The 14,567-nt window shown below is 41.0% G+C and overlaps 1 protein-coding gene across 1 annotated transcript in view; it reads right to left on the bottom strand.

Moving 5' to 3' along the window:
- The window catches only part of AKAP13 (A-kinase anchoring protein 13), a 335,978-nt gene that overhangs the window by 20,307 nt on the left and 301,104 nt on the right, over positions 1 to 14,567 (bottom strand). The window contains exons 18-25 of the mRNA XM_030814959.1: positions 14,192 to 14,258; positions 9,054 to 9,189; positions 7,332 to 7,444; positions 6,576 to 6,728; positions 5,420 to 5,670; positions 2,324 to 2,449; positions 2,093 to 2,210; positions 1,112 to 1,360 (exon numbers count right to left, since the gene is read on the bottom strand). Of these exons, the coding sequence (XP_030670819.1) occupies positions 1,112 to 1,360; positions 2,093 to 2,210; positions 2,324 to 2,449; positions 5,420 to 5,670; positions 6,576 to 6,728; positions 7,332 to 7,444; positions 9,054 to 9,189; positions 14,192 to 14,258 (1,213 nt within the window). The remainder of the gene's footprint in view (positions 1 to 1,111; positions 1,361 to 2,092; positions 2,211 to 2,323; positions 2,450 to 5,419; positions 5,671 to 6,575; positions 6,729 to 7,331; positions 7,445 to 9,053; positions 9,190 to 14,191; positions 14,259 to 14,567) is intronic.

The raw sequence follows: 14,567 nt of genomic DNA, 5'->3' as shown, positions 1-14,567 counted from the left end.
GGGAACACTTTCTCCTTATGTGCCGTCATCCTTCAAGACTTGGCTCTATTGCTGTTCCTCTTGCTTTCTCCTCCGTTCCAGCACTCGCCACAGTGTAGAGCAGGTACCTCTTTCCAAGGCTCTTCATTTTGATTTCAACTTCTAAGCAGGGTGTTCTGCTTTATTCATTGTTGAAACCAGCTGATTGACTGGAACTTCTTTACTATTTGTTCTAAGCATGGGTATTTCCTATAGCAGTTATCTACATCATCACTCACACCTCAGAAACGAAAGCAGCACCCATTTCCTCCACCTTCTTTCTATGCCAGTGAGGCTGACAGCACTGGCCTACCCTGCTTCAATGTCCTCAGCTCACTGAGGCAGGGCGAAGGGGTGGGTATAATTCAAGGCTATTGGTGTAACATATAGGCCCATGGAGTATATAGGTTTGATGAAAACAAACAAAAAAAATCAAACGTACACATGAATTAAAAAAACAAGCCTCATAGCTTCATTAACTTGATACGGCTGACCATCTGAAATGTAAAAATTAAAACCAAATGGAAAATGGGCATCCTTTATGATTTATTTTGCTTTAAAGATATATGAATAGCATAAAATATAATAATAAATCTAATTGATGTGGGTTAAACTTAACTTTCTATTAGGTGTCTGGAGCTGCAAATTCCTCTAACATCTCTTGTGAACAAGTGATGTGCTTTGAACTCACAGATTCTGTGAAACTCACTGATTGTGTCTCCCTCCTTGTGAGTTTTGCCATAGACCCCAATTCCAACCTGGCTGTCCATCTCTTGTAGGGGAATACACCTTCCTTGACAGCTTGCATATGTGCACCAATCTTATGCTTTGCTTTGTTTTTTTAAAATCTTATTTTCCATTTTCCCTGACTGCATCACTTCTTTGTCATCTTACTCTATTTTGTATGATTTTGTAGGCCATCACAAACCATTTTTGATATAAGATTATGAAGAATTAAATGCCTGTTGCTCCTGGGTGGTGTTTGGAGATGGGCTGTCTGGGAAAAAAATCTGGTAGTGAATTTCCAACAAAAGCACTTGGATTTTGCCTGTTTTACCTGGGCACACACTTAGACAAAAGAGCCAAGCCTTACCTTTCAACCTTCCTGCTGCATTCTTCAGAAACACACTCCCATCACGTACAAGCTTCTTCCGTTTCAAATCTTCCTTGGCAAACATCTGACCACTCTTCATCCTCATGATTGACTTGCTATCTGTCTTCGTATAAATCTCATTGAGACGCACTTTCTTTTCATAACTTGCCACTTCGCTGTCTACAGCTCCAATCACATCCTTCACCAGGCTCAAGGACTGTGCTAGATCTTCCTGCTCCACTTCATTGTCTTGGAAGGAAAGAATAATTCTGTTTTTTTATGGCTCTTTTTGGACAAGGGCAGAAGCAGGGGAATCCTGACTTCTCACTCGATAGCATCTTTCCCCTTTGTGACTATGCTATCAGAGGGAAGCCAACACGTCAGAGATCATCTGCCTATCCTTCTTGCTGTCATAAGTTTGATTCTAAAAAAAGTCAGAAGTTTTCAATGATATAAATAATATGCAATCATATGTTGTGCTTTAAAATAAAAGGAACTAAAGACTTCTAGGAGGGAGAGTAGTAGCAGGAAGAGCAACCAATTTTTTTTTTTTATTTATATCTTTGTTTTACTTCATCTTTAATGTACTGCCTTGTAATCTTTAATATAACTACCTGGGAACAGAATTAGCCAAGAGAGAGAAACCAGTAATTACTGATTAAGTGAAAAACAGCAGCAATTCTAGCACTTCTGGGAATAACTGGTGGAAATTATCTCCCAGCCTAGTCATAAGAGAACAGTGTTCAGGTCACTGAACTCTGGATGGAATCAATGTGGTCCCTTTCCTTCTTGCTATCATCTACCCTAAGTCTGGTAACATAACAGTCCAAATTTTCATTCAAGAAAATTCAAGATAAAACACAAGGTCTCTTTTAGACATACTAGAGCATGAAATAGCACTTCCGTGGGGCCTCCAGTACTACTGGCCACAGAGGAAACAGTCCATTGTCATACAAAGACTGAGTTAGAAAGAAGCCTTACCTTTGGTACACTGCAATATTCTTTGGAATAAAACTGGGTACTTGGTAATCCGCTGAGTTACAAGCAATATGCACTCTGGAATTCCAAGCCTTCTAACAAGTGAACTGCTCATCTTCTTCTGCAAGGGAGTAAACAGACTGTGAGGAATCACATGAAAAAGGCTCTAGTGAACGCCGACAGGGACACATGGCTCTCAACAATGACGGGGATTTTCATGTTTCTTATCAATACCTTTACAAAGGCTTGAAAACGCTTATCCTTGGCATAAAGGTCTTTGAAGTAGTTTACAGACTGGTTATGTTGCCCACAAAACTTGCCATATGTCTTCTTTAAACGTTCTGCATTCTCACCTGAAAACTGCAGAGAAAACAGAAGTTATGCCATGGGGCGCCAAACTCATAATACCATTTTGTAAAATGTTTCCAGTCTACTTATAAAAGTCAAGAGTGCTTCCTCATAAATTCTCCCAAAAGAATCCAATGGTGCAGCAGCTTTGGAAAGCAGTCTGGCAGTTACTCAAGAGGTTCAACTTTAAATGGGTAGACTATATGGCACGTGGATTAAATCTCAATAAAGCTGTTATGCAGATTTGAAAAACAACAAAAAATTAAAGAAACTTTATGTACTGTGCACACAGAAAATGCAAAATGTATTCTAGCTTCTATTTGTCATAAACAGAGTAATAAAACAATGAGATTCACTAGGAGTTTTTCATGAGACAATCTTAAATATCTGACCTTGATCAGTTAGACAGACATCACAAACAGCCATCATTACCTAGGGATCTGTTTGTACTACTGACTTCAGGCCAGCAGTCCTAATAATTCTACGAGGCCCTTAAATCATTCCCAAATGTGTGCAATCTGAATGATTCATCTAAAGGTATGTTCACTTTGCAGTAAATCAATGAATTTCTGTATGCAGCTCCTAAAATACATGCTAATCATTGATTTCCATGTACTACAAACCTCCAGAGGCAACACAAATTGATCCTTACCAAAAAACTGGAAAGAAGGATCAGGGTAGATTTTCACTTCACCATTTACCAATGGAGGAGCTGAGACAGACGGTAAGTTATCTGCTCATATGACAAAGCAAATGCCCCAAAGGTTGATCCTAGCACTGGCACACAGAACGAGCAAACGGATACTATGAGTTAAACTGTGAATTCTAGCACCAAAGATCTTACTAGGGGTTGTACACAAGTACAAGGAGGTACAAATGGTAATACAAGTCAAAGTCTGATGAAGTACTAAGTTAGATAAAGTAAAAGTTAGATGAAACCAGAGAGGAGGGGCAGAGAGAGGGAAATGAAAATGCCCAAGGGGATGTGTCAGGAGGAAAGGTCATCATTTGTGGGTCTTAATTTTGAGCTCTATCTGTTGCAGCTATCTGTATTCAAACATTTACTGCACTGCATTTGCATTTATTTCATAACATGCTTACTTTTACTCCTAGAATAGGAGTTCCCTGAGGCAGAGGCCTAAGCCATATCCCCCTTTGTAGTTCCACCTGGTATTTAATAGATGCTCAGTAAATACCTGAAAAATGAATGAGTGAATGTGCTAATAAATTAATGAAGTGAGGGGTATGAGCTCAAGACTACAAACGAAAGACAAAATTTACAATTCTCAGACAAATGTTCCAGCAATTAAGCCTCTGCTTACACATCAGCAGATATTTGCCCAAAATCTTTGGGGAATTTGCATCTTTGGGGAATCTGCATCTCTGGGGAAATATCTAGTTAGATGTACATGTTATACCCCTCTACCTGTAAAGGTTATACTGGCAATGTGTTTTTCAAGAAGAATATTTTAAAAAGAAACATTAAAATCTGTCTATGACAATCACATCTACAAGTACCAAAGTAACTTTTAGCTGAACTTTCTGGAGTATGACTAAAACCATACTACACCTTGATGAAAGTATCAACAATACATATTTTATTAAGCATTTTACAGATAGTCACTTATTCAATTTTCTCTGCTTCAGCTGGTTTTTAGATATATGAGATCCTTCTGATTTGAGGCAGAGGGGAAAGGTGAAGATTTCCAACACACACACACACACACACACACACACTTATATTTTTTTGAGACGGAGTCTCGCTCTGTTGCCCAGGCTGGAGTGCAATGGCACAATCTCGGTTCACTGCAAGCTCCGCCTCCCAGGTGCATGCCATTCTCCTGCCTCAGCCTCCTGAGTAGCTGGGACTACAGGCACCGGCCACCATGCCCGGCTAATTTTCTGTATTTTTAGTAGAGATGGGGTTTCACCATGTTAGCCAGGATGGTCTCGATCTCCTGACCTTGTGATCTGCCTGCCTCGGCCTCCCAAAGTGCTGGGATTACAGGCGTGAGCCACCGGGCCCGGCCTATTTTTTTAAATTTTGAGTTGGGGTCTCATTCTCTTGCCCAGGTTGGAGTACAGTGGCACAATCATCACCATGGCTTGCTGCAACTTTGAACTCCTAGGCTCAAGTGAGCCTCCCACCTCAGGCTCCTGAGTGGTTGGGACCACAAGTGTGCACTACCACACCTGGCTCATTTTTTCATTTTTTTTTTTTTGTTGTTGAGACAGTTCTTGCTATGTTGCCCAGGCTGGTCTTGAACACGTGGCTTCAAGCAATCCACCTGCCTCAGCCTCCCGAAGTGTTGGGATTACAGGTGTGAGCCACTGTGCCCAGCCCCAAATATTTAAATAATTTTCCTTTTTTTTCCCTTTTTTTTTTTTTTTTTTTGAGACAGAGTCTCACTCTGTCTTCCAAGCTGGAGTGCAGTAGCACGATCTCGGCTCACTGCAACTTCTGCCTCCCAGGTTTAAGCGATTCTTCTGCCTCAGCCTCCCATATGCCACCATGCCTGGCTAATTTTTGTATTTGTAGTAGAGACGGGGTTTCATCATGTTGGCCAGGCTGGTCTTGAACTCCTGACCTCAAGTGATCCGCCCTCCTCGTCTCCCAAAGTGCTGGGATTACAGGCATGAGCCACTGTGCCTGGCCATATTAGTTGATTTCTTAAACTATACTGTTTCTGATGATGGCACAGACTCCGAGGAAGAAAAACTAAGTTTTACTGAGCATCTATCATATGCGTTAGGTACTTATATATACCCTCCCTTTAACTTTCCAAAATAACATCAGGAGAGAAACCCTACTGTCCGCATTTTACAGAAAAGGAAATCAAGGCTCCAGAGAAATTAAATAAGTTCCCTGAGCTTACGCAGATAATAAATGCTAGAAAGAAAATGTGAATGCATGGCTATGGAACCCCATAACTTCCCTTTTTCCCAGTGTATATAAGAACCTGAGATCCTTCCCATTCTCACCTGATTTACAAGCACATCCCCTATCCTCTTGATAAGAAAGTTCTTTTCACTTTTATCTACCAGAGACTCCTTCTTCCGCTCCAGAATCCTCTGAAAGAACTGGCTATGGATACTGATCAGCTCATCCAAACAGGGGAACAGCTTTTCTACCATCTGCTGCTCAAAAAGCAGATCCGTCATCATCCCCCGGCTGTACACATCACTCATGATCTTGAGAGTGCGGACATGATGTAACTCTGTCTGCATCAATTCTAAAAGGAGGAAAAAGATCAAGTGTCAGGAACACTCTTTTATAAGGATCTCTCCCTCAAAGATCATCTGCTGCAGTCCCAAAGCTAGTTTAGAGCCCAATTTGAACCTTAAAATTGGGTCAATAGTTATCTTTCCCCTAAAAGTGTTCTCATTTTTTTTTTTTAAGACAGGGTCTGGCTCTGTCACCCAGGCTGAAGTGCAGGCTGAAGTCACGGCTCACTGCAGCCTCGACCTCCTGGGCTCAAGAGATCTTTCTGCTTTAGCCTCTTGAGTAGCTGGGGCTGCAGGTACGCGCCATCATGCCTGGCTGATTTTTGTATTTTTTATAGAAATGGGGTTTCACTATGTTCCCAGGCTGGTCTTGAACTCTGGGTTTGAGTGATCCACCCGCCTCAGCTTCCCAGAATGCTGGCATTACAGGTATGAGCCGCTGTGCCTGGTCAAGTGTTTTCATCTTATTCCTCTATTTTTTACGTGTCCTATTTTCTGATAATAGGTACACTGGATTCCATCAGTCTTAAATTATGATTTCCAAAGAGGTTTTCACTGAATTCAGCACCTGTCATAACTGACTGTATATACCCAGTTCTCAGAAATGACTTGTGTTTAGTCTAGTTTTTAGTGTAGGTAAGGAACAAAACTGAGACACCTCTTTCTAGGATTGCTGTATAAATAAGCACTCATATATAAGTACAACGTTCAGTAGAACCGAAAAGAGAAGAGTGGGGCAAAAAGGAGATAGGATACAAACAGGACCATGTCTCTGTACCTTAAAGTTTTTAAAGGAAATCTTTTCAAGAAGCCACATACTAAAAAACTGATTTTCCATAGCCCAACAAATTACCGCTTAAAAATGCTGGACAATGCAAATCAAATATAATCAGAGCAAAATGAAGAATCTCACCATATATTACTTCTTGCCGTTTGACCACATCTTTCTTTTGCTGTTTTAGAAACTTGGTGTCTATTATCCGACTCCAAGACTCTGCTTCCAGCTGTTTGGAATCAATCTCAAAGTCTCCCAGTAGTTGTCCTTCATTCATGTCTGTACCTACTCCTCAATATATCAAAAAATCAATATCAGAATCAGTTTGTGACCTGCAGAATAAGCCTATGTTGGACTTTCCTCAAGATGATAGTTGATTTCATAAGATGCATGAATACAGGGGATATTCACAGAGATCATATTCTAGTAGCAGAAAAAAATCAATATCCTGTTCAGGAGTGACAGACTCTACATTCGAGACTTTGGTTAAGAGTAATAAACATGACATAAATCAAACATGATTAAGACATGACTTCTATCTACACGAAGTTAAGAATTGGAAGGGACCTGGTACCTTTTCATATTTAAGACAGCAGGCTTACAATTGCTCTGTGAGCTACAACTGTACATGTACAAAAGTCTAAGGGAAGGAAAAGATTTGTACTAAAGAGTATGCCCACATTGAAATAAATGACATCCTTCACTTGACAGCTGATGGATGAGTTTGATTACCCAGTCATTACAAAGCACTGGACACTTTACTGACAATTTAGAGAATCTTCACAGGATACGGAAGAGGCAGGCACTATCACTCCATTAAGACTTATATTCTAGGTAATGACACACACACAATCCCTACAGAGGCATAAAATATAGGCCATAACTTCCTCTTACCCTCATCAGTAAGTGATTCTGTTGATTCATTGACCTTGCTGATTTTATTTAGTGAGTCTGTTGAATGAGACAGGAATTTCCAGGTGTTTGACATGTTCTCATCGTTGCCAACTCTGGGGACAAAAGAAAAATACATACTGTCAAATACATTCTGATAACCTATGGCTTGCATTCTTAAATGAGTACCAGAAGACTCTAGAATGACAACTGGCTGGAAGTACTACAGTGACTGAAGACAAATTGCTTATGCTGGGGCCACAGCAACATGCACATTGCCTGGTAACAAAGTCGGGAGCATTTAGTATCACTGTAGATAGATTCAAATTGTGAGGACTTTTTGAGCCTTTTTAAAAAAAGTGATAAGAAGCAAGGGGAACTTTCTTCCATCAAACCATGTACACATTATATAAGAAACTTTCTGTTTAAAACTTATTGCCTAACCAGTACACTGTTTTTTCTGTTCTCTAAATAACTACAGATCTAGCACTTACAATCAACTATGTTCTCTTTGGACTTTCTCAATTCCAACTCACCAGCTAGCACAGCAGGCACCCAATTGACATGTGAGTAGACACAAAAGCAAGAACACTTTAAAGACCAACTTTTGAAAGTTACAATGCATACAAACTTTAGTAACGTTACAACTTTTGAAAAGCACACTTTTGGAAATAATGAGAATACAAAGATGAAACAAAACAAAATAAAACAAAACAAAAATACCTGAAACTTTTTAGAGGAGGAGAAAACATTAGCCAGCACAGAGGTTAGGAATTACAAACAAAAGGATACTTTTGCATCCTTTAGTTAGGAATTTTGCTCCAAGATAGGTTAAAGAGATACTCTGAGTCCTACACGTTTGAAATGGCTTATTCACCTGATGGGAAGGCAGGCATGTTACCCAAAATAGTCAGCAACATCATTATCAGCCCCCTGCTAACCACTTGACAGCCAAGGCCTGGCCAGGAGACCAGAAAAGAAACTCAGTGCAAATGAGTGAGTGAGAACCCAATAGTAACAATTGGCTCAGCACTCACCTCCATGAAACTGACTTAAGTGTTAAAAGGCAAAGATGTAAAACAGAGGTAAGAAGAAACAAAACCACCAGGTTTATCTGAACAATAGAAAAGCATGACACCTGGAAGTGGCTGCAACCCAAAATTCTGAATTAAATCACCCTTTTTCCTATTCCTACTTATTTTGATCTAAAAAAATCATCTTTTTAGAACTCAGATTCTTCAAAAGTAGGGCTGACGATATACAAAAGCTTACAGCAACCAGCCAGCTAAGGGTATTTAAAGGAGATCCTGCGACAGAATGACCATCATGACATGCATCAGAAACATAATCCCCATCCTGGCTAACACGGTGAAACCCTGTCTCTACTAAAAATACAAAAAATCAGCCGGGCGTGGTGGCAGGCGCCTGTAGTCTCAGCTACTCGAGAGGCTGAGGCAGAAGAATGGCGTGAACCCGGGAGGCGGAGCTTGCAGTGAGCCTAGATAGCGCCACTGCAGTCCGGCCTGGGTGAAAGAGCGAGACTCTGTCTCAAAAAAAAAAAAAAAGAAAGAAACCTAATCCCCATCGTCCTTGCCTGCACCAACCCATGACTTTATAGATTTATTTCTTAAAAAAAAAAAAAGCTTTTTGTCAAATGATGTGATTATTATGCTTTTGTCACCTAGATGCCAACTGTGCTATCTTTAAATATCGCCCATCACTTACCCAGCAATGTTCTGTATGGAGACACTTTTGGAGAGTGAGACACTCTGCTGGGATCGTCTATTGGCAAATATCGGGGTGGCAGTGGTTTCATCCACCAGGAGGACTGCGGACCGAGGACGCTCCTTGGGCTGTGAGGCTGCAAAAGGAGGACACTAACTGAAGCACCACCCATCCAGTCCCACCTAGTACTGACCCATCTGACAAATAACAAACAGAAGTAAGGCGCTTTACGGTGGATTTGCCCTGGAACTGTAAGTTAGTGTAAAAACTCCATGGAGGATAGTTTGGTGATAACTATTGAAATTGTAAATGCCTATATTCTTCGATCCAACAATTTCACTTTTAGGCTATGTTTATTTTACAAGATATACCTGCATATTCATGAAATGATGTTGTATCCAAAGTTACTCAATACGACACCATTGGTAAAAGCAAGACTGAAAACGACGTACCACGAGAAGACTGGTAAGTTATAGTACACCACATAGCAGAATACAATGCCACTTACAAAAAATGAGGACACTTTCCAAGTACTGACACAGATAGATCTATCTCCAAGATCTATTAAGGGGAGGAAAATCAAAGTGCAGAACAAAGTATATAACAGGCTATCTTTCATGATTAAAAGAAGGAAAAATAATCCAAGTTGTATTTACTTTAACAAGCAAACTCCAGGAAAATAAATAAAAAAAACTAAGAAGAGTGGTTACCTCTGGGGTGGGATAGGCAATGGGGATAAAGAATCCTGTGGGAGTATTACGTATTTTAATATTTAAGCTGTAAATAAGATTGAAAATCTTTTTTTTTTTTTTTTTGAGACTGAGTCTCGTTCTGTCACCCAGGCTGGAGTGCGGTGGCGCGATCTCGGCTCACTGCAAGCTCCGCCTCCCGGGTTCAAGCCATTCTCCTGCCTCAGTCTCCCGAGTAGCTGGGACTACAGGAACCCACCAGCACGCCCAGCTGATTTTTTGTATTTTCAGTAGAGACGGGGTTTCACTATGTTGGCCAGACTGGTCTCAAACTCCTGACCTCGTGATCCTCCCGCCTCGGCCTCCCAAAGTGCTGGGATTACAGGCGTGAGCCACCGCGCCTGGCCCCAAGATTAAAAGAATTTTAAGGGTAAAAGGAACCTTAGAGATAACTGGGAGCAGAGTTCTTTTGGACAGTTCACCATGAAAACATCTGGAGTGCCTGTTAGATATGGAATTCTCAGCCCCCCTTGTCTTCTAGGGGTGGAACCCAAGAGTCTATGTATCTTACAGGCTCAAATGATTCTTCCGCTCACTGCTAGAGAGCACAGATTTTGATGATTTCCTTTAATTTACAGATGAGGAAAATTTAACACTTGTTTAACATCTGTAACTACAGATGATCCTTGAACAACATGGCTTTGAACTACATAGATCCCCTTATATGTGGAATTTCTTCTGCCTCTGCCACCCCTGAGACAGCAAGACCAACCCCTCTTTTCTTCCTCTTCCTCCTTCTTGGTCTACTCAATGTGAAAACGACAAGGATGAAGACCTTTATGATGATCTACTTCCACTTAACAAATAGTAAATATACTTTCTTTTCCTTATGATTTTTAAAATAACATTTTTTCCTTTGGCTTAATTTATTGTAAGAATACAGTATATAATACACATAACAAACAAAATGCATTAATTGACTGTTTATGTTATTGGTAAAGCTTCTGGTCAACAGTAGGCTATTAGTAGGTAAGTTCTGGGGGAGTCAAAAAGTTTTATGTGGATTTTTGACTGCATGGGGGCGGGGCTGGCACGCCTATCATCCGAGTTATTCAAGGGTCAATTCTAATTTGTTCTCATAATGCATATTTCTCATTAACATGACTCAAGAGGAAACTGGAGATCTAACTTGCTAAAGTGGTCATGCCGGCACTTGGGAATATTTTTCCTTGGTAACTGACTTGCTGTCCCATTCACAGGTTGCATTATCTGTCCATCCCCAGGAGTGTCAAGAGGTGAAGGAAATAAGACTGGGGTGGTAGTTATGACTTCACAGTATTTCAGGATGTCTTTGATTCAATAAGCATTAACATAATCATTAATTTCCAATTCAAATTCTATTTACAAGATGACGACACAATAAAATAGCAGAAACCTGACATACTACAACCTGACCAGACTCTAGCTGCAGGAAGTACACAAGGAGTATGGGATGTGGCCCTACCCCTCTGCCCCCACCCCCACCCCCACCCCCACCCAAGAGAAAAAGAGCAAGTGGGTAGAAAAGAGAATGAGCTTAAGAGTTAAAGGGCCTGCAGCATAACCTGAATGTTTCTGAAGGGAGGTCAGTGAGCAGATAAAATCTGATGGAGGAAGAAAACACTAGTTCTTGAAGAATGGCAAGGATGTGGATGGGTCAGAAGAAAAAGAGAGGACAATTCTGATGAGAAGAACCGTGGAAATGAAGGCAGAAGTAATTATGTAGTATTAATGTAAAAGGGAGACACAGAGTAGAAGAGGAAGCAGGTAGAAGGAATCGGTGAAAAGGCTGGAAAAGCAGAATGATGTTAGGCAGAGCGTATAATAACTTGTATCTAAAAGCCAGCATAGGGGGAAGAAAATAACAGCTTTCCTTGTTTGTAACCAATCCATATTCTACCCAAGTAAGTGACTCAATATTGCCGTTTCCTTATTTGTGATGATTATAGCAGTGAAAGCTAACACTTAAGGAATGTTTACTACTAAGTACTTTATAGGTATGATCTGATTTAAACCTGACTACCACCCTATGATACTATTATTATCCTCTTACAGAGGAAGAAAATGAGGCACAGAGAGGTTTGGTAATGTCCAGTTACACAGCTATTAAGCAGTGGTGTCAGACTTGAATCCATACAATTAGAATTCACAATCTGTACTCTAGACCACTGTGTTGCCTCAGTGGAGTACAACAGGAATAAGAATATTTGTGGGAGGGCCAGGTACAGTGGCTCACACCTATAATCCCAGCACTTTGGGAGGCCAAGGCAGACGGATCCCTTGAGGTTGAAAATTCGAGACAAGCCTAGCCAACATGGTGAAACCCCATCTCTAGTAAAAATACAAAAATTAGCTGGGTGTGGTGGCTTGCACCTGTAATCTCAGCTACTTCAGAGGCTGAGGCAGGAGAACTACTTGAACCCAGAAGGCAGACGTTGCAGTGAGCAGAGATCATGCCACTGTGTACTCCAGCCTGGGAGACAGAGCAAGACTCTGTCTCAAGAAAAAGAAAAAAAAAAAAAAAAAAGAATACTTGCGGGGGTCAAAGGTAATACTCATGAACCTTGCACATAATAGGCATTTGTTTTTAAGAAAGACATGAAAATAAGAAAGAAAACAGACTTCTGAAACAACAGATAATATCACAAGAAAAAAAGCATTTTAGGAAGCTAGACATAAAAAGTATGTGGAATGGGTGAGATCACAGACTGATGTGGGTGTCAACCTGGAGAAACTCCTCTTCTAGTCATCTACGTGTGAAGATGGATAATAACCAGATTAAATATGTCTAAAGGGAATCACACTCTTCTGGGAGTGTGGACTAGTACAACCATTCAGGAGCTATCTGGAGGTGCTCAGAGAAATTAGGCATAAAGCAGTGGTTTTCAAGCTTCAGTGGGCATCAGAATCACCTGGAGGATCTATTAAAAACACAGGCCAGGCTGGGTGCGGTGGCTCATGCCTGTTATCTCAGCACTTTGGGAGGCCAAAGCATGAGGATTGCTTGAGGCCAGGAGTTTGAGATGAGCCTGGGCAATGTAGTGAGACCCCGTCTCTACAAAAAAATTAAAAAATCAGCCAGGCATGGCAGTGCACACCCGGAGTGCCAGCAACACAGGAGTCTGAGGTGAGAGGACTTCTTGAGCCCAGGAGTTTGAGGTTAGAGTGAGCTATGATCACACCACTGCACTCCAGCCTGGGTGACAAAGCAAGACCCTGTCTCTATTAAACACACTCCCACGCACCACAAAAAAACACAGAATGCTGGCCCCGTCCCACAGTTTGTGATTCACAGATCAGGGTGGGGCCCAAGAATCTCTACTTCTAAACAACTACATTTTCCAGAACATTGTCTGGGGAAAGTCTCATAGAGGCTCCATGGAGCCAGCTAAGATATTAATCATTGCATTATTTATGGTGGTAGCTGGAAGCAATGTAAATATTGTCTCTAGGGGAACCTAAAATGTGAAATATGCTTATGAAAGAACACCATGCCATAGTCTGAAACAATAGCGTACGATAACATGCATATCTCAAAACAATATCGAGCGAAAAAAATAAGCAGAATATATAAGCATAAGTCATATTATCTAATTTAAATTCACACAAAATAATAATTTTTTTTCAAAGTATACATATGTCTAAAAATATGGCAGATTAGAAGGACATACGTTAAATATACTACAGTGGGAATGAGACAGGGAATGGGGAGTGAAAAGGGGAAGGTATCAGTAAAACCAAAGTGGAGTCTTGTACACACTGTTGAAAACAGTTTGATGTGAATGGAAGGGTGTGATTTACTCAATTCTGAGTAACACTTGAGATCCTTAGAAATAATAAAAAAAAAGAACCATTTTCTATAACTTCTCAGTTTAGAAAGAAGTTTAGGCCGGGCATGGTGGTGCATGCCTGTAATCCCAGCTACTGGGGAGGTTGAGGCAGGAGAATCGCTTGAACCAGGGAGGTGGAGGTTGCAGTGAGCCGAGATTGTGCTATTGAACTCCAGCCTGGGCAACAGAGCAAGACTCCGTCTCAAAAAAAAAAAAGTTTAACAAGCCAGATCTCATTTGATTTGTATGATTGTAAGGCACTAAAAACAAGTCTTTTAATTCTCAACTATTATTAAAGAGGAAATTGAGATGTGCAGGGGTCAACTGCTTAAACACACAGGGCAAATGTGCTGCCTTTAAGCTAATACACAGACTGTTTTAGAAACCTTCCAAGAGGGTTTGATGGTATAATGTTAAGGTATGGGTCAAGGAATCTGCAGGATAAAACAGCAGCCTTCTCTCACCACAAAATAGGTATTTGTATCTTGACTATGAATAATAACTGAATATTACAACAGCATTTTTACATTCAGAACCAGAAAGTCAGAAAGGGAATTGAGAGGTGGGCTGAGCTACTTACGCTTGTTTCTCATAATGACCGTGGGCAGTGATGATGTGTCATGTGCCTGAAGGCTCCCTTTGGGCTGCTAAAGAGAAAGAAAGTCAGTCCATTGACAATTCACCTCTGTCAAGCCCTGAGAAGCCGAGTAGGAACGGAGCAAGCAGTTCAGCTTCCTTTCCCACTCTGAGACTTTCGCAATGCCCTAAGCACCCTGTGTCCCAGCCACGGTTGCCCCCAATTGCCATCCGCTAACCCTGCCACGTACTCCAATGCCATAGATGCTGTCTATCCTGCCTGGAATGCTTTTCTCACCTTCAGAGGCATGGCATTCTTCCCCTGCAAGACGATTTCAGTGTTGCCTCCTTGGTAAAGCCATCTATAGCTTCTCTCCTCT

Source organism: Nomascus leucogenys, chromosome 6, assembly GCF_006542625.1.
Source record: "Nomascus leucogenys isolate Asia chromosome 6, Asia_NLE_v1, whole genome shotgun sequence".
Taxonomy (NCBI): domain Eukaryota; kingdom Metazoa; phylum Chordata; class Mammalia; order Primates; family Hylobatidae; genus Nomascus; species Nomascus leucogenys.
This window is presented reverse-complemented; position numbering and strand designations above follow the sequence as displayed.